At 55.4% G+C, this 24,119-nt stretch overlaps 7 protein-coding genes across 7 annotated transcripts in view; 4 read left to right on the forward strand and 3 right to left on the reverse strand.

The window, feature by feature from the left end:
- Positions 1-1,145, forward strand: part of MONBRDRAFT_14617 (uncharacterized protein) — a gene marked incomplete at both ends in the record, with an annotated part of 2,064 nt that extends 919 nt beyond the window's left edge. The window contains 6 exons of the mRNA XM_001743144.1: positions 89-143; positions 234-344; positions 427-507; positions 660-724; positions 818-847; positions 1,002-1,145. Of these exons, the coding sequence (XP_001743196.1) occupies positions 89-143; positions 234-344; positions 427-507; positions 660-724; positions 818-847; positions 1,002-1,145 (486 nt within the window). The remainder of the gene's footprint in view (positions 1-88; positions 144-233; positions 345-426; positions 508-659; positions 725-817; positions 848-1,001) is intronic.
- A 460-nt stretch (positions 1,146-1,605) lies between these two features.
- MONBRDRAFT_6048 (uncharacterized protein) lies at positions 1,606-2,884 on the reverse strand (the record flags this gene model as incomplete). The annotated part of the gene is made up of 3 exons (XM_001743467.1): positions 1,606-1,980; positions 2,119-2,658; positions 2,816-2,884. 3 exons carry the CDS (start codon positions 2,882-2,884, stop codon positions 1,606-1,608), a joined length of 984 nt encoding a protein of 327 aa, XP_001743519.1.
- A 1,588-nt stretch (positions 2,885-4,472) lies between these two features.
- Positions 4,473-7,601, forward strand: MONBRDRAFT_6049 (uncharacterized protein; the record flags this gene model as incomplete). Its single annotated transcript, XM_001743145.1, has 1 exon — positions 4,473-7,601. The coding sequence occupies one exon, from the start codon at positions 4,473-4,475 to the stop codon at positions 7,599-7,601; it is 3,129 nt and encodes a 1,042-aa protein (XP_001743197.1).
- Positions 7,602-7,945: 344 nt separating this feature from the next.
- MONBRDRAFT_14354 (uncharacterized protein) lies at positions 7,946-9,968 on the reverse strand (the record flags this gene model as incomplete). Its single annotated transcript, XM_001743468.1, has 10 exons — positions 7,946-8,125; positions 8,221-8,289; positions 8,392-8,491; positions 8,651-8,755; positions 8,893-8,966; positions 9,072-9,163; positions 9,254-9,281; positions 9,403-9,549; positions 9,665-9,748; positions 9,852-9,968. 10 exons carry the CDS (start codon positions 9,966-9,968, stop codon positions 7,946-7,948), a joined length of 996 nt encoding a protein of 331 aa, XP_001743520.1.
- Positions 9,969-11,418: 1,450 nt separating this feature from the next.
- MONBRDRAFT_14340 (uncharacterized protein) lies at positions 11,419-12,310 on the forward strand (the record flags this gene model as incomplete). The annotated part of the gene is made up of 4 exons (XM_001743146.1): positions 11,419-11,505; positions 11,633-11,692; positions 11,793-12,074; positions 12,212-12,310. Coding segments are annotated over 4 exons (528 nt in total), but the record flags the coding sequence as incomplete, so codon positions are not given.
- Positions 12,311-12,411: 101 nt separating this feature from the next.
- On the reverse strand, positions 12,412-18,468 carry MONBRDRAFT_17802 (uncharacterized protein; the record flags this gene model as incomplete). The annotated part of the gene is made up of 16 exons (XM_001743469.1): positions 12,412-12,715; positions 12,843-12,971; positions 13,086-13,201; positions 13,372-13,770; positions 13,931-14,236; positions 14,360-14,482; positions 14,592-14,822; positions 14,964-15,053; positions 15,171-15,317; positions 15,393-16,218; positions 16,341-17,196; positions 17,314-17,518; positions 17,584-17,715; positions 17,813-17,945; positions 18,141-18,268; positions 18,364-18,468. 16 exons carry the CDS (start codon positions 18,466-18,468, stop codon positions 12,502-12,504), a joined length of 4,140 nt encoding a protein of 1,379 aa, XP_001743521.1. The 3' UTR covers positions 12,412-12,501.
- A 1,922-nt stretch (positions 18,469-20,390) lies between these two features.
- On the forward strand, positions 20,391-22,065 carry MONBRDRAFT_6054 (uncharacterized protein; the record flags this gene model as incomplete). Its single annotated transcript, XM_001743147.1, has 4 exons — positions 20,391-20,441; positions 20,787-20,876; positions 20,964-21,789; positions 21,857-22,065. The coding sequence occupies 4 exons, from the start codon at positions 20,391-20,393 to the stop codon at positions 22,063-22,065; spliced, it is 1,176 nt and encodes a 391-aa protein (XP_001743199.1).
- Positions 22,066-24,119: the final 2,054 nt, after the last annotated feature.

The raw sequence follows: 24,119 nt of genomic DNA on the forward strand, positions 1-24,119 counted from the left end.
CACCCCCCCCCCCCCCCGCCCCCCGATCCTGCCCCCAACCGTTGGCTTGGCTCTGACAAATGTTCCTGACGAACGCCCATATCTTCAGGACCACCTCAACTTTCCCGGCTTTGCGGTGCAAAACCCACTCGTGGGTCCCCACGGTACGCAAGGTGGCAGCACCAGAGCACGTAGCGCCCCCTTGGTTTCAATCCCCTTGTAACACCGATACCGACCCTACCTGCTACCGATAGACGACCGCTACGGCGCCCGCTTTGTACCCATGTCCAAGCCCTACGACCGCAAGCTGCGCGATATTTTCAAGCAAACCATTGATGGTATGTCGATGGCTGGTCTCCATTCCCGTGCCAGCCGACCGATCTGGATGCCACCTCCAACGCCTGCATCGATGGCTTGCTTTCCATGTAGAGCAAAAGCTCATGTCAGCCTTCCGCACGGGCGTCTACGCCATGGTGGGTGGCCCAACCTACGAGTCACCGGCCGAAGCGCGCTTCATCAAGTCTGCCGGTACGGCCTCCGTTGTCTCTGGGGCAAAGAAGAGCGACTGAACCAAAAGCACCCTGCAAGCCCATGAACACGAATACGCTCGCTTCAATCTGCCTGCCTCTCTGCCCTGACTACTCGAGTACGCTTAATGCTCTACTGGTCCATTTTGCTAGGTGCCGATGCCGTGGGTATGAGCACGGTCCCGGAAGTCATCGTGGCTATCCAGCAGGGCGTCAAGGTCAGGCACGCTGCGGGTCCGCTCTCATCTTCCGGCGTGCATAGATGCTTATTAGTGCGTTGGTGTTTTGACTTGTTTGCCTCGTCTCATTAGTGCTTGGCTATGAGTCTGATCACCAACAAGGTTTGTTTCAAAGCACGCGCTGCGCCGAAAAAGGCTTGCAGTCCATCTCATGCAAGGAAAACTCTATCCCAGCCCTTGCTTCTCTGTTCTTTTTTACTCTGTTTCGAGTTTCGAGGGCGCACTCATCATGACATGCCCAATTGGTCCCCTTCAGGTGGTTTTAAAGATTGACGACGACAACGAGCCCAACCATGCTGAAGTGCTGGAGGCCTCGCAAGCCCGGCAACCGGATGTGCAGCGCCTCTTTGTGGCGCTCAGCAAGAACGTCAAGGAAGCTCACGAGGCTGGCAAGCTCTGAGTCAGGCTCGTGTGTATCGTGCTGCTTTGCTTCAACATCTGACCAAAGCGATTTGGAAAACTGAACCACATCAGATGACGCCAAGCATCTTCATTCCAGGCACTGGTATGGGCGCACAACACAGCAAGCACCTAAACTCAAATCAATTGGAGAGGCGTCGGCAGTCTGCTCCAACACCACTGCGTGGCAGCACTGAGGGCGTGCAACCGCTTGTGTTGCAAACTCACCAGTCGGAAGCGAGATAAGAAAACGTTGGTAACAAGAATGTGTTGAAAGAAAAAAAAAGCAAAAAAAAAAGAGAAGAAGAAGGCAAAACAAGAGTGATAGCGACGGGAAATGCAAGGTGGAGAAACGACTTGGGGTCAGGTCACCCTATATCCATCAAAAGTATCAAGGCTCGGCAGGAATCGGGGAGGGACGCGCTGGGTTATGCGTAGATGGTGGGGCGCGTTGTGGACGCTTAAAGACGCTCGCAGACAGCCTTGGTGAACTCGCTGCAACGAGACTTGCCGCCAAGGTCACCCGTCAGGGTCTTGCCTTCGGCGATGGTAGCAAGGATGGCCGACTCGATACGGTCAGCAAAGTCGCCCAGGTTCATGTGTCGGAGCATCATTACGGAGCTGAGGACAAGGGCGGTGGGGTTGGCCTTGTCCTGGCCCGCGATATCGGGAGCGGTGCCGTGAACGGCCTCAAACATGGCAATACCACCGGCACCGATGTTACCGCTGGGAGTCAAGCCCAGACCACCGATGAGGCCGGCGCTCAAGTCTGAAAGAATGTCACCGTAGAGGTTGGGCATCACCAAAACGTCAAACTGGGTCGGGTCCTCGGTAATCTGTGACATACCAAAGACAAGCCGAGAGGATGAGACATTTGCTCCCTAGACTGGATGCTTGACAGGGCAAGACACAACTAGATCGGCGTGCAGCAGGTTCAAAGTTCTACAGAGGCAGAGCGAGTGGTTGCAACGCACCAAGAGGCAGGTCTTGTCCAGGAGCTGCTCCTCAAACTCAATGTCGGGGTAGCGGCTAGCAACCTCTTGGCAGCACTCAAGGAAGAGGCCATCAGACATCTTCATGATGTTGGCCTTGTGAACCGCGGTGACGCGCTTGCGGCCGGTGGAGCGGGCCATCTCAAAGGCGTAATTGGCCACGCGCATGGAGGCATCGCGGGTGATGAGCTTGATGGACTGCACAACGCCGGGCACCACCTCGTGCTCAACACCGCAGTATTCGCCCTCGGTGTTTTCACGGATCAGAACAGTGTCGACGTTGTCGTAAGGGGTCTTGTAACCCACGATCGAGCGGCAGGGGCGCACGTTGGCAAAAAGGTCAAAGGTCTTGCGCAGCGTCAGATTGAGCGAGGGGTGACCTTTGCCGATGGGGGTGCCCAAGGGACCCTTGAGGGCAATCTTGGTCGAGTTGATGCTCTCCTTGGCCGCCTCGGGGATGGTGGAACGACCGTACTTGTCAAAGGTGGGCGTCACGTCAACGTCCTCCCATTCAATGGGCGCCTACGTCCAATACGAGGCATGAGCGGTAAACCAGAACAGCAAGGATATGTGAACACGAAGAGTGAGGCTAGCGTGATGGCCTGAGTTTCGCGACACTTGCAGCGCGCGCAACACCCGTACTGATGTATGTCAGGTGGAGATGCAAATTGGCCCATACCTTGGCAGCGGCGAAAATTTGCTTCACGGCAGCCGAGATCTCGGGGCCAATACCATCACCAGGGATCATGGTTACCTTGGTGACCTGGGGGTGGGGTGTGAGGCACGGGATGCATGACCAAATAAGGATGAGATGAGGCAGGGTAGAACGCGACCGCAGATTCCGAGGTACAGGCCCCTTGCCCCCAGCATTTGCAGCCGCAAGGCTAGCTTGGGCGGCAAAAACGGAGTTGGCAGGGCGCGCGCGCAAAAAAAAAAAAAAAAAAAAAAAAAAAAAGGGAGAGAGAGAGAGAGACGAGCGTACCTCCATGTGGGCACGGGGCGTCACGCTCAGGTAGCGCTTGGCCTGGGTCTGAGTGATAGGTATAGTTGTACAGTGCAAAGGCAAACATCACAGACACGGTGAGGCAGCGCGGCGAGCGCCAGCAAGCTGGCGGGAAAGGACTCACAAAAAGGGGCACCTGCACACATCCTGCGTTCCGCGACACGTGTATTGAACTAACCAACCAAACCTCTGCCTGCCCCTCTGCCCATCTCCTGTGCACCCCCATTGTCCTCCACTGCCTCTACCTCTGCGTCCCAGCCAGCTCCCAAGCCGAAGCGTGCTGCGCTGAGCAACGTACCAACAAGCTACGACGAGCCATCATGATGACCGGTGGTGGGGTCGGAAGATCAAGGCGCACGGGGGGGAGATGGGGAAGGAGAAAAGTGCAAACTGGCTCAGAGACACGAAAGGAACAGGGACAGAGACCGAGAGACTGGTAAGGCAAAGCGAAGACGGGCAGAGATGGAGAGTATGTGAGGAAGAGTGGAAGAGGAGAGGGGGAGCGGTGGTGCAGAGCAAGAGGAAGAAGACAAGGAAAAGCAGAGAAAATGAAGGATTGGGGCAGAGACACAGAGACAAAGGGACTACCAGGCTCAGCCCGAAGAGACACATCAAAGTCAGCAAGACCGAGAAAGAGAGGGGCAAAGAGTCAAAAAGCACAGGTACATGTGGCATAGACAAAGACATAGGGCAGAAGCTTGAGCTTGTGTGGCATTTGGTAGCGATAGAGCAGAGACAGTTGGTAGCACTCTGGAGATGTCACTCTTCTTGCAAAGAGAAGATGGGGTCACTTTATACACTGGAACAGAAAGAGCCCGTCGACCTGTTCTCTTTCCGAGGGGTATTTGACATATTAGTGTTGATGCTGATGAGGCAATCCATGTCATGAGCTGCGGACACAAACCGGAATGCCCGCCATTTGCCATTCTGACCCTGTCGCCCGCCCCCCACACACACACACACACACACACCGGTTCCACACAAACGAAGACGTGAATGTACGGTGCATAAGAATGCACATGGCACTCGGATCGAAAGCCATGACACATTCCCATCGCTGTGGCATCTTGGATGGGCTTGCAGGAAGCAAGCGCCACACTCACACTGCCGATGGCGATGGCCAAGCCCATTTCCCACCGTGTGTCTCGTTGATGTGCCGGTGTCCAGAGATCACGGCACCGTCAATCCCTCTCCTCGATCAGCTCTGTGCCCGTGAACCCCCGACCCTCAAGCCGAAGGGGCTTGTGGTGTCCATTCCCTCGCCCTCTCGTTCTGTTACCAGCCTTAATTCCCGCCGACACGTATGTCGGCCACGCCAATCACCCCGAGGAAAATGCGACGAGCCATAATCCATACCCTTGTCCTGGGCGGTGTCCTGCTGCTTGGCCTGCCGCCCGGCTTGACCCAAGTCCAAACCGCAGATGTCAATGCGATACCGCGCGCTGCCTGTTTTCGTGGTGAACCCTGCACCTGTCCAGCAGCCGATGAGGTTGTCGTGCACAGTCTGAACGCCGAGGGCACCTGTACCAGCTGCAGTTGCGAAACACACCCCAAGCTGGCGGCAGCCCTCAACAGCTCTTTGTCTTGTCCTGCCGATACACCCTGTCTTTGTGCACCCACCTTTACCCCGCACTACTTTCCGGACGAAACACGTCCAGACTGTACCCGATGCGAGTGCCTGCCATGGGTCACCAGCCCGTCACCCTGGCTGACCAGTACAAAGGCGCAACGCAGCCTGCGCCAAGACGCGTGCTTCTGCGCAGCTCACAGCCTGGATGCGGGCGCACTACGCCGCACTCGCTGCGGGCATGAAGTGCACCTGGCCTGCCCCGCCTCCAAACCGTACGGCCATGTCGCCGTGGCCTGCCTGCCCAGCTCGGACGGAACTGACGGAACTTGGTCTGCCCCCCTCGAGGCCTGCCAAGCCACCAATGCCGCAGATCTGCTGGCCGATGCCATGCGCCTCGATACCTGGCCCGCCGTCAATGTCTCGCGCTGGCTTCGCGTCTTGGAAGCCTTTGTTCAAAATCCTCCCGCCCTTCTCACAGGCCAGAGTGCCAATTTTCTCAGCATGACGCTGGAGCTGACCCTGCGCGAAGCGGTCTTCCTGGACAAGCTGCTCCCCGGCGACTGGCAACGGCTGCTGGAAGCTTTGGACGCCTACCAAAACCTCGACGGTGGGGCTCTCTGGGCATTCGAGGCTCAGACCGTATACCGGCGAGCTTGGGCGGGTCTCGTGCGCCGATTCGCCCTGCTCCTCGCCCGCACCAGCACGCCACACCTCTCCTCCCGCCGCCTAGATATCCAGTGGCTCGATGAGAACAAAGCCCGGGACATCGCCACCGAGGATGTCTTGGTGCTCAGACCCGCTCGCCAGCCTTCTGCATACACGCTTGTGCCCCTGCCCTCATTGACCGCTGCCCTTGAGAACGGAACGTCGACCATGCGCCTCATCTATGCGCACCTGGGCCGCTTCCCGGCCTCAACTCGCCTTCAGCTGGCCCCTGCCGCGTTGGCCCGGATTCCCGGCCCGCTCGTCGTGACCCAACGCCCCAGCCGCATTCTCGTGCTGGCCACCGACCTGCAGACTGAAGCCATGCTCGAGACTGATCTCTTTTACAGCGAGCCACTGGCCGCCAAATTGGGGACGGCTGCCACCGCCACTGCATCTCTTGCCTCATCCAGCACACCAAGCACTGCTGCATCTTCAACCGCCTCCACGGCCAACCTGGCCACGACGCTGCTTTGCGTGCGCTGGACTCTGGTCGCTGGATACGGTGGAGCTTGGGATCCAGCCAACTGTACCACCAACTATGCTGGCGACCTGGCGGAATGCCGGTGCAAGGAACCAGGTGTCATTGCGCTGCTGCCCCTGACTCAGGTGGCGAGCCCACCAACCGCCATTCCGCCGACGTCGACTCTGTCGATCAGTGATGTGCCCCAAGCCAGCTCCCAAGCCCTCCACCACCAGCTGAGCCCACCTACCGCCATCCTGCTTGTCACCGCCGCTGGTCTCTGCCTGGTTGTCGCAGCACTCTATTCTATTCTCATGTGGCGCAAGGAGATGTTGCGCACCGATCGACGCCAGCGGCATCTTGTTGTGGGCATGGCCCTCGTCGCTGCCGTAGCAATTGCCGCCATGCTGCTGATTCAGCCCGGTGCCCTCCACCTGCCCATAGCCACAGTTGCCGTTTTGGCGGGACAGGGTCTAGCATATGCCGTTCTCTCCCAGCTCTTGCTCATCAGTATCCTGGCCGGGCAGGGTTTGCGAGACGTAGAGGCCCTGCCGCGTCCCTGGCGCCTCGTGATAGCCTGGGGCATCCCAGTTGCACTGGTGGCGGTGCATGAGATCCTGTGGGCCATGGACCTGGGCGGTAGCATTGGCATTCTTTCACCCACCGAAATGGCTGGCTTTGAAGGCTTGCAACGCTGGATCGCCCTTGGTGCGCTGCTTGGCCTCGGCGCGACCACCCTTGCTGCCATTGTAGTCCTCCACCGCCGCATGCAGCGACACACCGCCGTTACCGACACCAACGTGCACGCTCAGTGGGAGCGTCAACTCAACACGGTTGAGCTCCCGACGATATCGGCCATACTATTCGTACTGGCTCAAACGCTGGGCTGGATTGCCCTCCAGGCCTCAACGAGCGAGAGCACAGCGGTGGGCTGGTACCTCGAGTTGGCCGGCGCAACCCTGATCTGCCTAGCTGCGTTGGCCTTTACCATCATGACTTGTTGGCAGAACCGTGACGTCTACACTTGGCTCTGCCCCTGTGCGGCTCCTCCCGAGTCCCCACGTTTGGCCTCGATGAAGAAACGTAAAATGTCCGACGTGGGCAAGCTCATGCAAAACTTACAAGCCTCGGTGCGACGCAGTAATCGGGCCAGTGCAGCGAGTGCATTGCAATGGGATGACTCGGATATGCCCAGCACCCTGCCCCATGTGCGGCCAGGTCTGGGGCGTGCCTCCCACATGACCAGTTACACCAGCTTGATTGAGCGTGCGCGCACGACAGGGGTCCAGTCTCCCAATTTGGAAAATGGCCTGGACATGAACTTGGATGATGATGAGCTTTACGCTCCCTCGCAAACTGGCAGCGTAAATGGCGACGCTGATCCCATGGCTCTATTTACATTGGCTGCTGACATGTGCATTGATCAAGGTCTCAACGCCCCTGCGCCCCCGCTTGCACCCGGTTCGATGCACGCACCGAGCACCATCCGCCGGCACACCTCTCGGCACGCCAATCGCCATATTGATGCCATTCGTTTGGCTGCCATTGAGGCTGCCAACGAACTTCAGGCCGCATACTCGGCCTACTACTCGTCGTCTGCCTCCAGCCCTCGCGCAACGCCACCGCTGGAACTTCCAAGCTCGCAAGAACTCGCAGCCGCATCAACTTTTCGCTTGCCTCGAGGCTCCCTCCTCCTAGAAAACGTTGAACACGACAGCATGACTTAGCTGCCCGCGTTTTTCGAGACGTTCTATTTAAAGCCCGCATGGAATGGTAGCTTAATCGATCCGGTGGCCCGTACCCCGTACCCACGGTGGAGCCTGCCAAGCCAGAAAGAATAACTTGCAGATTTGTTGACACGAACAAATTGATTCACTGCACATATAGCACATATACGTGAAGTTTGAGGCTTGAGAGGCTCAAGCACTTCCACACTCCCCAAGAAGACAGCTCTGCTGCTCCAGGGCACACACCAAAACATGGCAAACACAACAAAATGTGCTTGGGCGGGCAGACATACAGACACCATAACAAACTGGCTAACAACAAAGGTCGCAAGTAATTCACTCGATTACACTCGATGGACTGTGTGCTCGGTCGGTGCAGCTGCAGCGCGTGGTTGCGACGTTTGAGTGTTCTCGACCGTGCTGCGCATGTCCCGATTAGCAGCCTGCATCGCCTCTTGCTCGGGATCGTATTCATACATGGGCAGCTCAAAGCAGAACAAGCGCTTGGTCCAAAGTGGCATACGCTGCACCGTTGAAATGGTTGCACAAATGTGTGGAAAGCGTGAGAACGTGCAAAATAGATTGTTTCGAGGTGCAAAGGGCACATGTTCGTTCGTACCTTGTATAGATAAGGAATGAAAGGGATCAAGGGTGGCGTGCGCTCGCGATACCGAAGATACCTGTTTTTCTGCTCTTCAGTCTATTCCGTCCCAAAACAGCAGCACGACATGAGACCCAGGAAAAAGCGTGATCCAGGGTGATGGCGCGATGACAGTGCTCCCAAGTTTACCTTCATGTAGCGCTTCTGAGACTGGCCTTCCGCCGTTGGGATGCCGCTGAGGAAGAGCAGAAGAATCATGGTCAAGAGGGGGCTCAAGATAGTGACCCATCTGCGGCGGCCAGAGGAGTGACAGCCAGAGCGATGATGCCACCACAATGCACATGTGAGTGATTGCGATCGGTCGAATGACTGAGGTGTGACGAGTTGGCTTCAGCGCCACGTTCAGCTTGCAGCTGTTTGACGATGCTACGGGCAAACTCTATCTTACCCCCAGTGATCGTTGCCGGGAATTTCAAACACACTCGTGGCGGAAATGAAAATGCCCCACCACATCAAAATTTCTCCAGCGTAGTTGGGGTGCCGAGAGGCCGCCCTGTTGACGCCGCAAATTCCATGAGTAAGGCGGAAAGGTGCAACCCAACTCTTCTTGTGTAACTAGCCTCAATGCCAGGGCTCGCCGCCAACGCACAGACACATGGGTGTGCACGGTCAGGAACAGTCACCACGCACCAAGGGCCCTCATCGCAAAAGTCGGCAGAATCGGCTTCCTGCTTGAAATAAAACTTGGTAATGTCCGCCGACATCTGTAGGTCAAGCAGGAGTCAGTCTTGTGCCACACCTGTACCACCTCGACCCTTCCCATAACCACCCTTGCAGCAGTGTGGGTGCGCGTGGCACTCGAGGCGCACCTGGAGCATAAAACCAATCAAGAAAAGAGCCCAGCCAATGTAATCGCCTTCGTTGAGGGCTGGATCGTCCTCGTCGCCATTGACAAACGTAACTAAAGAACATGTACGGGGTGAGTCGAGAAGCTATGCGGTGACACCCTCAGAAGCACGCTGAACCACATCTTGGGCTGAAGCAAACTCACCGGGAAGAGACACGACCCAGACCCAAATCTACAGCCGAGGCCGGCCAATGTCAAAGGAATGTAGTGAGCACGAGACCATAAGGGGAAGGGGAGGGGGGGAGGGGGGATTGAAGCAAAGGGATTGGCACAAACTATGGTGCGCAACATACCATTTGGAAGATGAAAAAAGAGAGGAATTTGAAAAAGCTGTCTCGGGTGCCATCAAACCGAGCATCCTTGCCACGACTCAAAACACGAATGAGGAGGAAGAGGGCGAGGTAGAGCTTTGAGAGGGCAACCATGCCCGTCAACACGGCCTAGATGGATGAAAGGTGGTCGGGGTAGCGAGATGAATGATTCCGAATAGAATCAGAGGCTTGACACCCGTCTTTGGATTTCTTCTTCGGGTGGGATCGGAAGCTGTGCACGTACTTGACGGGCATAAAAGGTGTCACCAAGTCCAAAGGTGAGAAAGGCTATGAGGGCAAAGTTGGTACCACCGGCAAAATCTGTCACCTGCCCAACGGGGGATTCAAGGTCGCACGCCGGACGCAACGAAGCAAGGTAAGTAAATTGATGCTAGCCCATGGTGACTCGTGCACGGCATCTGCAGCCGCACCTTATCAAACTTGAAGGTGTAGGCCACGGCAAAAAAAACGAGCTGATAACCGACTGTGACTAGCGCCGTGAGCCCCAAGAAGTGGGTATCCCCGGGAAGTACATCGCCAATGGCCATGGCGAAGGTGGGCTTGCTATATCGTAATGAAGTGGCCAGGATACGCAAAAGATGAGTGTGGCGTAAAAAGCTCAGCCCTTCGGAAAGTGTCTAGCTTTTCGTTGTTTGTTGTTCTGTAACTAGCGGGCAGAAGAACCAGACGCGTCTTTCGGGCACAGTGGGCAGCGCACCGTCAATCAGGCGTGGAGCAGGCTGGCGAAGCAAAATGGCAACGCTGGCTTCGTGTCAAGACCGGTGGGATGAGGCAGAGGGAGGGAGCCGTTAAAATGCAAGCGCGAGAAGTGGTCAGACAAGAGCTCAAAGGCAAAACTTGGGCTCCGGGAGCAAGAGGCCAATCGGTCGACTATCGAGTGGGCGTTGGTGAGAACATGGGCATAGGATGGTTTCGTGATGGTGATGGAAGCTGGGAATGAGGGCTGTGAGCAGCCCAACCACGCCAAGCGTGTGGAGCCGCGGCAAGAGTCGGGTCGGATGGAAGGCCACGGCACCCACCAGCGCGCGTGTGTGGCAGCGGCAGAGGAGTTGTCCAGCCAAGTAGAGATCGTTCAAGTAAACGGGACGCAATCTTCCCGACCACTACACCTGAACCATCACGATTGACCACCCAAACCTGGGTCAGCATGAGCAACCCCCACACAAAACCACCAGAAAACAAGGGATCACGAGGGCAAGCACACATGAACGAACGGCTGGGTGGGTCTTGAAGCAATTGCAAGACTGAACTAGCCTTCCTCCCACGAGACTAAAGACGGCCGGTCCAACCCTGGAGGCCACGAGACGATCTAGCCAAGTGACGGCTCATGCTTGAGTGCGATCATGTTCTTCGTGTGTGTGCGTAGCGAACAGCCAGGAAAGCACCTGAAGCTTCCACACACTCGATCTCGCTCTATCTCTGTGAGAGCCTCTTTCTGAAGCCCTCTCTCTGAAACCCTCTAGCACTCCATCTCTATCTCTTCATTCAATTCACTTTTCTGCCTCTCTCTCTCAAAATTTCTCTCTCTCCTTCTCTCTCTCTCTCTCTCTCTCTCTTTCTTTCTTTCGCTCTGAGGGCTCCAGATAGAACAGTGATATACAACAGCTGTTTGGAAGAGTGCTGCCTTGGTGATGGTTCTCACTACTTTCGTGTTCAAATGTCAGGTTCGATTTTGAATTTTTTTTTATTTTTTGAGGGAAACGGCAGTGGAACGCGCAGACGCAGACGCAGACGCAGGCGCATTGCCCTCGGATTTTTCTGTCCCAGGGCACAGCATCTTCCTAGACACTTGTCAAGGACACGGCCCTACTTATCTTTTCAGTTTCGGCCGGTTTCATAGCCGCCAACCCTCATCATGGTGGTCCTGCGCTCCAAGGTGGCGGTGCTCGGTGCGTAGTCCTGGCGCGCAGATCTCTATGATCACCCCCATCACTGCTGACTCGCCCTTTTGATGTGGTCTGATATGGTCTGCTATGGTTGACAGGTGAAGCCACTGCTGGAAAATCAGCCTTGGTTCAAAGCTTTCACAGTGATGGCTCGCACTTCCCCAAAGCCTACTCCATGGTGAGTCCACGCACAGCTGCATCTGTCAAGGAATGAAGGCAGTGCCTGCTTGCGCCCTTTCAACCCCTGACCTCTGCTTCCCTGCCTTCCGCCTCTGGGGTCTTTGACCTGAATGATGCATGGACAGACGACTGAGGTAGAAATTTTGACAAAGGCGATTGCCATCCCAGATTCAAACGACAGTGTGGTCCGTATATCCTGCCAAGGCGTTTGCGCCTCAACTCTATCAGTGTCATGGCCCTACTCATATGTCAAGCTCTCTGCCTCCCTCTCTCTTTACTTCGCAGGAATTCCTACTCTACGACTTTGCTGGCAATGCCGCGTTTCGAGACGCCGTTGAAGCGCGCCTCGACAACATGGGCGCCCTCGTTCTGGTTTATGATGTTACTCAAAAAGACTCATTGGAAGCAGCGGAAGCCTGGCTCACCACCTTTGCCAAGCTGAACCCGACCTTCCTTGGTGTATTGGTGGGCACCAAGGCCGACCTTACCGCTCGCCGCGAGGTGGATGAGGAAACTGCCGTTGCCTTTGCCGAAAAGCATGATCTGCAACATTTTACCGTCTCTGCCGTACGTCAACTCTCCACCATCCTTTCTAGCTGCTCTCTCGCCTCCATCATGTCATATCCATCATGTCATATCGACTTGTCACATGCAACCTGATATGCGTCAATGTTGCTGGCGTGGTCTTGCTTTCGGGGTTACAGAAGGACAGCGAAGGCATTGAGGACCCGTTTGCACACCTGGCCCAGCAACTCAGCAAGGTGTACAAGGAAAAGCTAGCCTTGTTCGAGGCCATGGCCTAAGCGGAAGCCGGGACACGAGCCAAACCCAAACGCCTCTCGCTCGTGTCTATTTGTTGAATAAAAAAAGCTTGTGCGTGCATCTCACAATTTCCCATGCACATAATAGAATGACTCAATTGTGTTGACTATACAGCTTGTCATAACAGGGAAAGTCACCACCTTGGGCGCGCGTCTGAGTGTAGCACACTCTTTTACACATCAGCACCTTCAATGTCCTCGCCCACCTCGTCTTCATCAGCACCCGAAGGGCCCGTGCCTTGACCAAGAGGAATGTCCAGCGCACGATGGACTGTCTCAATCACACTGAGGTTTACGTAGTAGGTCAGATTGACACGGGGCAAACGACCTCGCAGCTCCTGCATCAGCTTGTATGCCTTGGAGTAATCCTCCCGTGCCGCCAAGGCCCTATTGTCACACGACCATCATGTCCTTATGAGTTGCAAGAGGAGCATGGCCCAGCCCACCGTGGTGGTGGAGTAGGGACTGTATGCCTCCCAGAACACGCCAACCAATTCGCAAAGGCATGGCTTACTCAATCATAATGCCGTACACATCGCCAATTCGAATGGCATCCTCAATGCCAGGTGCATGCAGCAACGCAGCTGCCTCATCAAGCATGGCGGCTGAATCCCGCTCGCCCATTTGTCGAACTGTGACAAACCTGCACATAACCATGACCATGAGAAGGGAGTGGCCGCCAAATCGATCGCTCTGCGCCGGTGGCTCACGGTTGATGCACTCAAAAAATAATAATTATAATAATAATAAAACTTACTTCTCCACGTGCATGATACGCGTCTGCAACGACGAGACGCGACGCTCTTGCTCATCAAAGTCGTTCATCTTGGCACGGCTCAAGCAGTTGAGCGCTTCTCGCAACGCTTCCAGAGCCTAATCAGGAGTAAAGGAGTAGGCGGGTGTGGCGTAAGACACTTGCGCTCCACAACACGTCTCAAGCACCCCCAAGGAGCGCGCGTGATGCAGAAAAGGTAGCAGCAAAAAACTGCAATGTTGCTTTCGCACAACAGAACGCAGAAGCTGCTGTCTCCACAGGACCGCACCTTATCGTAGTTTTGGTAGTCGTCAATCTCCACCTGTGCACACGACTCGTAGAAAGACGCCAGCGAATCCAAGGCACGACCACGCGTGTAAAAGCCGATGATGTTCTTCATGATCTCGGGGTCCTGTCGCCAGTTGAGACTCTGAAGGTAGTTGGCAGCCATGATGTATACCTCCTTTTGCCGGCATTTGTTCGCAAAGAACATAATCTTGCTCGTGTCACCGCTCTTGAGCAGCGCACGCATTGACTTGACAAACTTGCCGGCCTGTGAATACTTCTTGGTCGCCAGCTGGTAGGAACCTTGTGCATAGGCAATGTCTGCAATACGCTCCAACACCTGGTTGCGCACCGTCTTGTCCACGGCACCCTTGGCATAGGTCATGCGCTCAGCATTCTCCTCCTACGAGCCAAGTCATGCGACATGTTTAATCGAGAGAAAGCATCAGACTCATCAATCCAGCACCACGCCTCGTGCCACACAGAAAAGGAAGCACCATGGGTTACTCGGCAAATCGATATGACTGAACCCGAAAGTCTACCCAAGGCAACTGGACACTGACCGTGAGATGCACGTGATGCTCGCCGATGAGCTTGAGCGCCTCCTCAAAGCGCTTGCCAACGATGAGCAAGTTAACGGCCTTGTCATATTGACGATGGTCGATGAAAAAGGTGGCAGCACGCTGCACGAGCTGAGGGTCGGTTGTTTCGTCGAGATCTGCGGCAATAGCGCCGAGAGCTTGGAAAGATTGATGGTCAAAGCACATCTCAAGTGCCTTGGCCACACGGCCACCCTTGTGGTACAGCATAACGGCCTTGTCATACATGCCCTGACTTTCGTAAAACTCGCCGGCCGAGATCATGTCCACCTGATTCCCCGTCAAGAGAGTAAGATACACGACCGCAAGCACAAGAACATGAGATGGAGAACCGCCGAGTCAACGGCTGGCGATACACAAGCAGTGGGCGCAACCCCCGAGCACATGTCGCACCTTGGTGGAGTTGAGAGCCAGATTGAGCATCTGGTCCTTGAGGCCATGTTCCTTGGCCAGCTTGATGGCGTTGGTGTAGCACTCCGAGTTGGAGTACCATTCGATGGCCTCTTCCACTTGGTCCTGTAGCATTTGGGATCAGCCAAGCAAAATATCAGTTTTAGGTAGCGTGTGCCCTCGCACCCATGTCACCGTGCCGGTCATGCCCGACCAGAGGCTATTCGAATGATACCTTGGCTTCAAAATGACGAGCGAGGTGATAGGCAGCGGCCTTGTCTTGCGTTCGTCGCGCCAGCTCACAGGCCTCCGACACCTTATCCTCAAAACAGTACACGCGGACCATGGACAGGATGTCGTCGCAGCCCGCATACAGCTTGAGGGCTTCGTCCAGATCCGACTGAGACTCCTTGTACTGACCATACCAGCGCAAAATGTCCTTGGACTGCGTGGCACGCACGTAGTTCTATCACAAGAGCCCGTTGCCAGGCGTGGAATGTCCAACGCATCGTTTGCCATCGTGAGCACCACACACACACACACACACACACACACACACACACACACACACGTGCAGGCAGAGGCGGACCAGAACGCCAAAACAAACCTGGAGCTCGGTAGGGTGCCCAAGCAAAAGACGCGGCACCTCACGCTTATCAGCGTGCGAATTTTCATACGCCTTGATAGCATCACCAATCTGCTCAGTGAAAAGGTAGTGCAACAGGGCGAAACATGAGATGAGCAAGCACTCGCAAACATTCCCATTTTGACGCCAGGGCGGACATGGCCGACTTCGGGGCTGCCAGGGACCGACCTCGCCCAAAGCTTCAAAATGTCGGGCTTGCTCGTAAAATGTCGTCTTGATGTGCAGACGGTCATGCTCCATGCCCACGCGCTGGGCATCCTGCCAACGGTTGCTGTCCCGATACAACTGCACCAGCAAATCAAAGCGGCCGGCATTCTACAAAAAAAAAATGGATATGCTGTGAGCTGCAACGCTCGTGCCCTGTTGTCCTGCGACATGAGCCAAGCGCACCTTCAGAATTTCCTCGGCTTCTTCGACCATGCCCAAGTGAATAGCAAGAATGGCAGCCTTGGCCTCATCGGTCTCATTCTGCGCTTCGCGAAGAGCCCGTGCGCCCACGGCATTTCCCATGCGCCCAAGGCAGACAATCGCCACGTCCATGCGCTTGGTGTTGACACACATGCGCGCCATGTTGGCCCAGACTGCATCGTTCTCAATGACACGCACAGCCCGGAAGGCCTCGTCCAGGTTGCCAAGCGTCAGCTGGTAGCTGAACTCCATCATGGCCTCGCGGGTATCACGATCGGCCTCGGGAATGCCTGCAAAATCGCGTAGAGGACGAGACTCGTACATGGCGTTGTCCTCGCTCTTGTGGCGCAACGTGAAGTACATGTTGGGGACCGTGACACCCAATAGGGCGCCGTCATCCGGCTTGAGATCAAAGCTGTGGTGCTCAACCAGTCCCTTGGCCGCGGTAGCGAAGAAGGAAGTCACTCGGCGTTTGATAATGCCGTCCGAGCTGACGTTGCGCGATTCAACCACGAGGAGACGAGGATCGGACGTGTCCCAGGCAATGCTTTGTGGTGTGAAGCCCACGCCCGCAGACTGGTGGAAAACCTTTTCCTGAGCGGTTGCCCACAGCCAGACCATGGGCTGATCGTCATGCTCGGCCATACCGAAAAAGGCGACAAAGGAGCCATCTGCGTTGATTGCCACAGCTGACACTTGATCGAGCTCATCGGTGGCATCATGGGGGCCTGCCTGTGGTACGGCCTCGCGACGCGCGAGGTCCCAGGTACGCACTACGCACTTGTTGGTCACGGCCACCAAGGAGTCACTGGACAATGATCAAGCGAAAGGAGGACGAACAAAATTGTGAGCGCTCAGTGGGTCCTCGGCTCGAGACTTGACGACCCCGGCGCACAAACGTAGACATGCTCAAGGTGGCAGGCAACGTACCCATTGACAGCAAGATGAGTGACTGTACCCTCATTGGTACCAAAGGTCATGACCTGCTTGGAGCTGCCGTTGTAGCTACGAGCCTCAACGCGAGATTCGATGGCGGTGAAAACAGTGCTGCCGTGCAGGGCCACCGCGGTGGCAGCGCAGGGGAAGGCGTTGGCAGAACGGAGCACATTGCCATCTTTGACCAGCTCGTGGACGGCAACCTCCCGGGCCCCAAAGGTGGCTACAGCATCCTGGCTCACAGCCACGCCCTTGATTGAAAAGTCACCGTCAAGGCTGTGCGTGTGCTTGTCAAAAACATCCACGACCAGGCGAGCCGCGGAGACCTGAATGGCAGAGGCGGTGGCGCAAAACGCCTTGCGCATAATGTGCTCACGAAGGATGGACACGCTGTCTACGTTATTTTGAGCCCCGAGGAGGGAATTCGGGCCCCACGTCAGGCGCACCAGGCTGCCGGAGAGCTCAATCGGCGGCTGAAAAGACCACATGGTGGTGGCGTCATCATCCTGCAGATTGGCTGCATTGTACTTCCACATGAAGACATAGCCGTTGCGTGAGCCAGCCGCCATCAACTGGCTGCGCGGGTCATAGGACACGGCGGCGAGGATATCCGAGGGCGTAAAGTCACCCGACTCCTGGGCAATGGATAGAGAGTAGAGATCCCCAGCCTCGGCATTCCACAAGCGAATTTGATTTTCGCCGGTGGCAAAGGCCAGGACGCCGGCAGCCGCCCATGCGGTCTGGCCTGGTAGCTTGCCGGCCAGCTTGAAGAGATACTTTTCCGTCAGACCAGTCTGAATAACACGGTGCTGGATCACGGTCATTTCCGTTGTGATGGCCATCAGCAAGTCTGGGCGGCAGCGTGAAAAGTGCGCGATTGATATGTCAGAAGAAGGCGAAGGCGGCAATCAGGCAGCGACGGAAGCGACGACAAGAATGGGCAGAGAGGGGGCGGACGCCAGCATACTTGAGCGGGGATCGTAGGTGAGATCGTGAATGTTGCCCTCGACCTTGAAGGCCGAACTGAGATCACCACTCGCTTCACAGCGCAGCACCTCGTTGTCAGTGGTGCTGACAAAAAAGACGCTGTTGGAGCCCCGAGCACCTTCGACGGGGCAACCTAGCACCAAGGTGGCGTGGAAAAGGGACGGCAAAGTGAGATAACTGTCAAGCTGTGTGGCGCTGCTCGGCAGGTGTAACAAAAAAAATAAAAAAAAATAAAATAAAAATTAAGAACAATAAATGAATAATAATAAAAGTGCAAAGGTATCTCAAACGTACAGTGCAGGCAGCCTGCGCTAAGGCGCATCTCTGTGGCCAGGGTGGGTTTGCCGCTCTGGCTCACCATCCACACACAAACAAGACCATCCTAGGGTGTGGAGTGGCAACCTCGGTCAGATAGATCAGAGGCAGTGCCTCTTGCCGGGTTCGACGTAGAGAGGATGGTGAGTTGGGCTGATACAAACCTCATCACCGCTGATGAGACGAGAACCATCCGCAGACCAACGAACAAAGACCAGGGCTGCCTCGTGGAGGCGCTTGCATTCGTTGGCCTGTTCTGTGGCGTGATTCCACAGCACAATCTCACCCGAAGCCCAACTGCTCATGCAAGAACGCCGAATGAGAAGCCAAGGGAAGACCAACGGGGGAGATGACAACTTTTTTATAGAGTCCCAGCTGGGCGTTGCGTTTTCAGAATAACAAGGACACAGCCGAATAGAGAAGAAGCCAAATAACCGAAGATGACGGGGGCCTTGCAAAACAACTTTGGGGTTCAAGGCAGGAGTTGAATACCTCGTTGCAAGCACCTGCTCGATGGGATGCCAAGCTACGTCGGTAGGATGTGCAGAACGTTGCAGGGTAGCCGAGGGCAAGTTTTCGCCGTCGTCTGTGTACAGCGAGACGTTGCCCGTCACCATGCCCTGACGCTTCTGTGGATGGTGGCAGGCCACGGTGTCCGATTAGACATCAAGAGATGATGAGTTGAGAGCAAATGAGACCCAGCCAGGAAACGAACCTCCTTGGCAGCCACGGCCAGAAGCGGAGTCTTGGGGTGCCAGCGCGAGGTGATGGGGGTGTACGCCTCTTGCGCATTAACGGGAAAGTCAAAGAACATGGCCATCGCGGCGGTCATGAATCAAAGAGCAATCGGTACGACCTAATGGCGCCAATCCTGTGCCGGATCGTTGCCTGTTGGCGTCTACCACCACAAACACCATCCAGATGTCAGTCCGCATCAAGGAGGGAGGCGCACAAGAGTATGGCCCTGCCCGGCTGCCCGGCTGCCGTCCAGGTTGGTCAGTTTTGACTGCCCCGTGCAGTGCCAAGCTTTATCTCGCCCAAACCGACCCCTTCAAACACCACAGAACGCGCAACAGCCCAACCCTGCTTACCTCAAGTCCCAAGCACAGGGCTGGGAAAGACAGTAGGAAAGAACCTTGCTGGGGCAGCCAACCACGGCGACCCAGTGACACGGAAAACTGCCCGCGCGAGCCGAGAGAGAGAGAGAGAGACGTGTCAAAAAAAAAAGAGAAGATCGGCTTGAGGTTGGTAACACAGCTGCGAGGGCAGAAACTAGAAAATGTCCCGCATCACCTTCATCTTTGTCTTCATTATCTTTTATTTTTTCTTCATAAATAAACTCTGACTTTATTATGAGATCAACAATTACCTGACCTTTATAATCAATAAGCTATTTCACTGAGGAGATAAGTACCCCACACTCAACATCAAGTTCAAATACAACAAAAGAATTTTCGAAAAAATTCAATTCGAACCGGCCATAACACTTGTTTATCGGTGGTTATTGGGTGAACATGTGTTTCAAACGGGATGTTCCTGGTCATTTCTTCTGACATTTCTTGGTTTGTCACTCTGACAAATGGTAATGGGTGGTCCTCCAAACCGGCAGCACGAACCGGCAGCGCCTTGACTGGTGCGCCGAGTCAGAAGGCAGCCCTCAGGCTGCCAAAGATAATGCCACGGCATCCTAATAGCTTGCATCCCAAGCACTGTAGACCCGACCAGTTCCCCCGCCCCTGCGGACCTCGGCGCAGAGTGCTCACCATCATTATCAAAGACCAGAAGAAGAATAAAAGAATCAACTCTACGCTAAGATAGGTTGAACAAGATACCGAAAGCTCTCTCTCTTTCTCAAACCGACCAAACCAATTCACTTCTCTCTTTCTCTCTTTCTCTCTCTCTCTCTCTCTCTCTTTCTCTCTCTCTCTCTCTCTCTCTCTTAAACTCTCTCTCTCTCTCTCTCTCTCTTAAACTCTCTCTCTCTCTCTTAAACTCTCTCTCTCTCTCTCTCTCTCTCTCTCTCTCTCTCTCTCTCTCTCTCTCTTAAACTCTCTCTCTCTCTCTCTCTCTCACTCTCACACACAAATGAATGATTTCTTAAACTGATCAACACACACACACACGCACGCAGACAGACAGAGCGCCATTGATTGAGCTGATATCGCTTTGGCAGCACACCGTGGCGGGAGGGGGAGGGAGGCTTCTCAGGGCCTGTTGGTGTTGGATTCTGGCCAGCATTGGGAGGACGGTGCCTTTTCAAGACTCTGATTGATATTGTGAGGGTTTTAGACACGGTGCTTGCCGCGTTTGAGCCGTGGTACGCCTCCTTTTCGTGTGCCACTGTGTGCACCTCCGAAGTCAGGCGCTCCACCTCAGGGCTGCTGCTGCTGCGGCTGTTGCTGCTGCTGCTGCTGGGGCTGGCCCAGGTCGGCGTGATCCCTCACAGGAGTCGGCTGTCTCTTTCTTTCGATTGATCCAGGCATTTCAGGACAGGCGCCGCGCACTGCGTTGGCAAGCATCTGTATCTCCCCGGTGTCTGCTACGCTCGACGTCTGTCACCGCTTTGTGAAGCCGCACGTGAATGTTGGTGCGTGCGTGGCTCGCAGCTCAGGCACAGCGCCCGTGCACGCCGTGCTGCTGAACCTGTCTTATTCAATGAGGAGGGAAAGAGCTTCACCTAAACACCTTTCTTTGCACTTGGAGCCGAGGTTTGTGGGGCCCAGGGCCTTCACGTTCACCGTCATGGATGGCCAGGATAATTTGCTGGCCATGCCTGAAGAATGGCCCATGCATGTACGTCATCGCGGTGACTTGCACATGAGCTCCATCTCAAACCAACCTTTCTGCCCGCTGCCATGTTGTCATTGCTCCTCATCATCACCTTTTCCACCCGTGTGCTCACCCAACTACCGTGTCCGTCGTGATGCCAGACGGCAGCGCTCGAGAACAGTATTGCCAGCCGGTCCGCCGCCGATCGCTTGCCCATGATGCTAGCATTGCTACGACACCTCTCCCTGCCCCAGCTACAACTCGTGCAGACAGTATGTTTACCTCATCCATCGCTTTGAACTCAACTGCTTCCACAAGACTCATCCGAGTCGAAACCTCGCCCTCAACGTCTTTGTCCGTCCCTCGCAGGTGTGCAACGATCGAATTGAAAAGCGCGCTGAAGAACTTTCGGACCCCGTTCGAGAGGCCAACGACGTAGATCGACTCCGAGAGCTTTCGGTGCGCCCTCGCTTCGACACCCGCCTAGTTCTGCCCTCGCTGGCCCCGTCAATTTCCCTGTCACTTACCCGCGGCTCGCCTTCCTAGGTCTCCCACTCTGGTATCGAAGCAACTACCGCCAGGCTCCTCCAACAGCTATATTGTTTGCGACGCAACAACGCCCCCGCTGCGCGGGAATATATTCGTCTTGTGGCTGCCGCCGTGTCCCACGCCACCGTAGTCGGCTATGACGTACACGGCTCCAATGGCCACTTTGAGACATGCCTCGGTCTCGTTCGCACATGCATCCAACACCCAGCTTACGACAGCACCGCCCGCGCCAATTTCCGTCTCTTACTACAAAAGCTCCTCCACCTGCAACAGCAAGCCGAGCTCAAAGCCCAACTTCAACAGCAGTCATCCCAGAACGCAGGCTCGACTCACGCCATCTCACCCAGCCCCACCTCACCACCCCCAGACCGACCCTCCTCAACGACCTCCACGTCCTCGCTGGCTGCCTTGGACACGGGTCGCGCCCCCGGCCTTCCCGCTGGAAGCAGACTAGCTGCATGGACCTCAGATGATACCATCGCACATCCTCACGGGAGTCCTGACCCTGCTCTCGACCAGGACTTGGCTCACAACAGCGCCGATAAGCGTCGCAAAGCGCGCCCCACCTTGACTCCACGTCGATTGGCACCGGATCGTCCCCCAGGCTTGCCCGACACCAAGGCCTCGCACCCTTCCACTGATGACCAGCAAGCCCTTCCCCTGAGCAACTCACTAGCGCACGGCGAGGTCCTTGTTAGCGACATGGCCACCTCGTCCGCTGACCACCTACTGGGCGATGCCACCCGCGCTGCATTTGAAAATGCCGTCTCTTCTGGCGATACTCCGGCTGATCGGACCCCTCCCAGTGAGGGCAACCAAAGTCGTAAGCCATCCCGCCCCCTTTTCTCCCACACTCGAGACGAACTCTGACCCTCACTTCTTTTTGATAGATATCAGGGCCTGGCTCAAGAAGCTACGACTGCACAAGTATCAATCCATCTTCGCTTCGCTTTCGCAAGAAGCCATATTTGCCCTGACCGACGAAGAGCTGGAGAACCGAGGTTGGACCTTTCCTGCCGTGGAGAAAGCTGCCCACGCAAATGACAAAAATAGGACAAGCTATGCAGAACAATCCAGTTGCACGGTCGCGTGCCGCTGACATTGCTCGTCTCTTGCTCTCTCTCTCTCTCCCAGGCGTGGCTGCCAAAGGCGCCAGGACTAAAATGCTCAAATCAATACAAGCGCTTCGCGAGCAAGCGCCAGGCTTGGGTGAGCGATTAAAACAGTGTCGTGAGGTAAGGATCCATGGGTGCACACTTCCACGTGTACTTTGGCAATGCAATATATTTTCTTTGCGGCTGGTGGTGGTGGTGATGGTGCTGCTGTTGTCGCTGTTGTTCTTTCCTATTGGGCGTTTTTGCCGACCAGGGGATGAGAAATTTCGTGAGGGAAAAAGCTCGTTTGCACGGGAAACCCCCGATTTTATTCTCGCCAAAAACCATCTTGATTTTTTTGTTTGTTTGTTTCTTGTTTGTTTGTTTGTTTAGTTTTTCTTTTTTGTTTTGTTTTTTTCTCCTTGCTAGACCTCGCGACCTCGCTTATAACCCATGCCATGACTATGTGATCCATGTAGGATTTGCAATCCGGGTGGCTTTCTCGGGGGTTTGTCGCGTTGAGCGATGTGTTGGAGAGACCTTTTTTGCCTCGTGATTCCGACTTCTCGCAAGAGGTTCGTGTTGGTCGCAATCCGCGAGTCACAACTTCGTTTTACGAGCAAATGATCACAACGCGTGTCCTTACGCACTTTTGTTTGGAATATCTAGCTTGAGAACACGCTCAATATGGCGGCCACCGTGGTGCATCAACAGCACGGCAACGGGGGGCTTCCTGTATCTCAACTCGCTCAGCAGCTCGTACCGCTCTTAGACCGTGCCATGCGTTACGACCTCTTCACCCCTCAACAAAGGGCCTCCTTTTCTCACTGGCGCACTATGACCGAACACCTCTTGGCCTCGGTGCGAATCCGATCGCCTCTATCCCTTGCTTCGTGTGAACTTCCTGAAAAGCTCAAACCTCGAGCCCATCGCTCACATTCATGCGCGCCTCTCCGCTCCTACCGCCATATAATCACAGCAACCCTCACAACAACAACAGCAGCAGCAGCAGCAGTCTCAACAACAAACCCAGTCACAAGTCTCTGTACAATCCTCCGCACAAGCATTGCCAGCGCAATTGCATGCTCAACAGGGCTTCCAAATCCCTCAACAAGCAGGGGCTGGCCAATACTTGGGGACCAATCGGTGGAGCCTACCTGCAGACTTTGGCATGAGCATGCAAGTGAAACACCATCGCCGTCAGGCGTACGAAACCCGCCATCGCAACCGCGCAGCGACACACGGTCCGCGCAGTGCCAGCTCTCATGGACTTGAGGACCACACAAGCTATTTGGGGGTGCCCACCTACAGCATGTGCGTACAAGCGTCCTGGCCACCGCCCATGATTCTCAACCAGAAGGTTGTTCCTTACTAAAGCGTCACCTCACCTGTCTGTCCTGTTTCCTGCCATCTCTCAGGTCCGCGGCCGAGCTGGCACATTCACGTGAGCAAGCTGTGGCGGTGGCTCACGCTGCTATCGGAGGTGGCTTCTCTTCGAACATGCCCGGCATGCACCTGACGCACCTCAATGCGGGAGCACCACCCAAGTCAGACCAGTGCTGCCAAGCGCCGCTCTAAATGGCCAGAAAGGTGTAGGCTCACTTCTGCTTTCAACCGCCTTGCCCTTAGCCTACCTTCGGAACCTCTTTCCGCATCCAGTTCGTATTCCAATCTCAACTCGGATCGAGGGTGGAACCACGGGAGCGCCAATAGCTTGTACAATGGAAGCACGGAATCCGAGCCCGTCTTGCGCTTTAGCCAGCGACATCCGAGCCAGAGTTCGGTCGAAGGCCTTGGCCTGTTCTCGGCTCCGGGTGGTCCCAGCGGGTGAGGTCTTTGTTGTCGAGTTGGAGTAACGGAATCAACAGAATTTGCTCTTGAGAGTATACAACTACGCTCATAGCTCCCTTGTGTTGTGTGGTCTCTTCTGCGTAGGTGGCATGATGACCGGTCTGGAACCGGTTATGCAACCAATGGTGAGCAGTTTGCCTAACACGCTCTGATGTACTCTTCCTTTGCATGATCGTGGTTCACGGCCCTTTGTTTTTTTTGTTTTTTT

This window comes from Monosiga brevicollis, genomic scaffold, assembly GCF_000002865.3.
Source record: "Monosiga brevicollis MX1 MONBRscaffold_3 genomic scaffold, whole genome shotgun sequence".
Classification (NCBI taxonomy): Eukaryota; class Choanoflagellata; order Craspedida; family Salpingoecidae; genus Monosiga; species Monosiga brevicollis.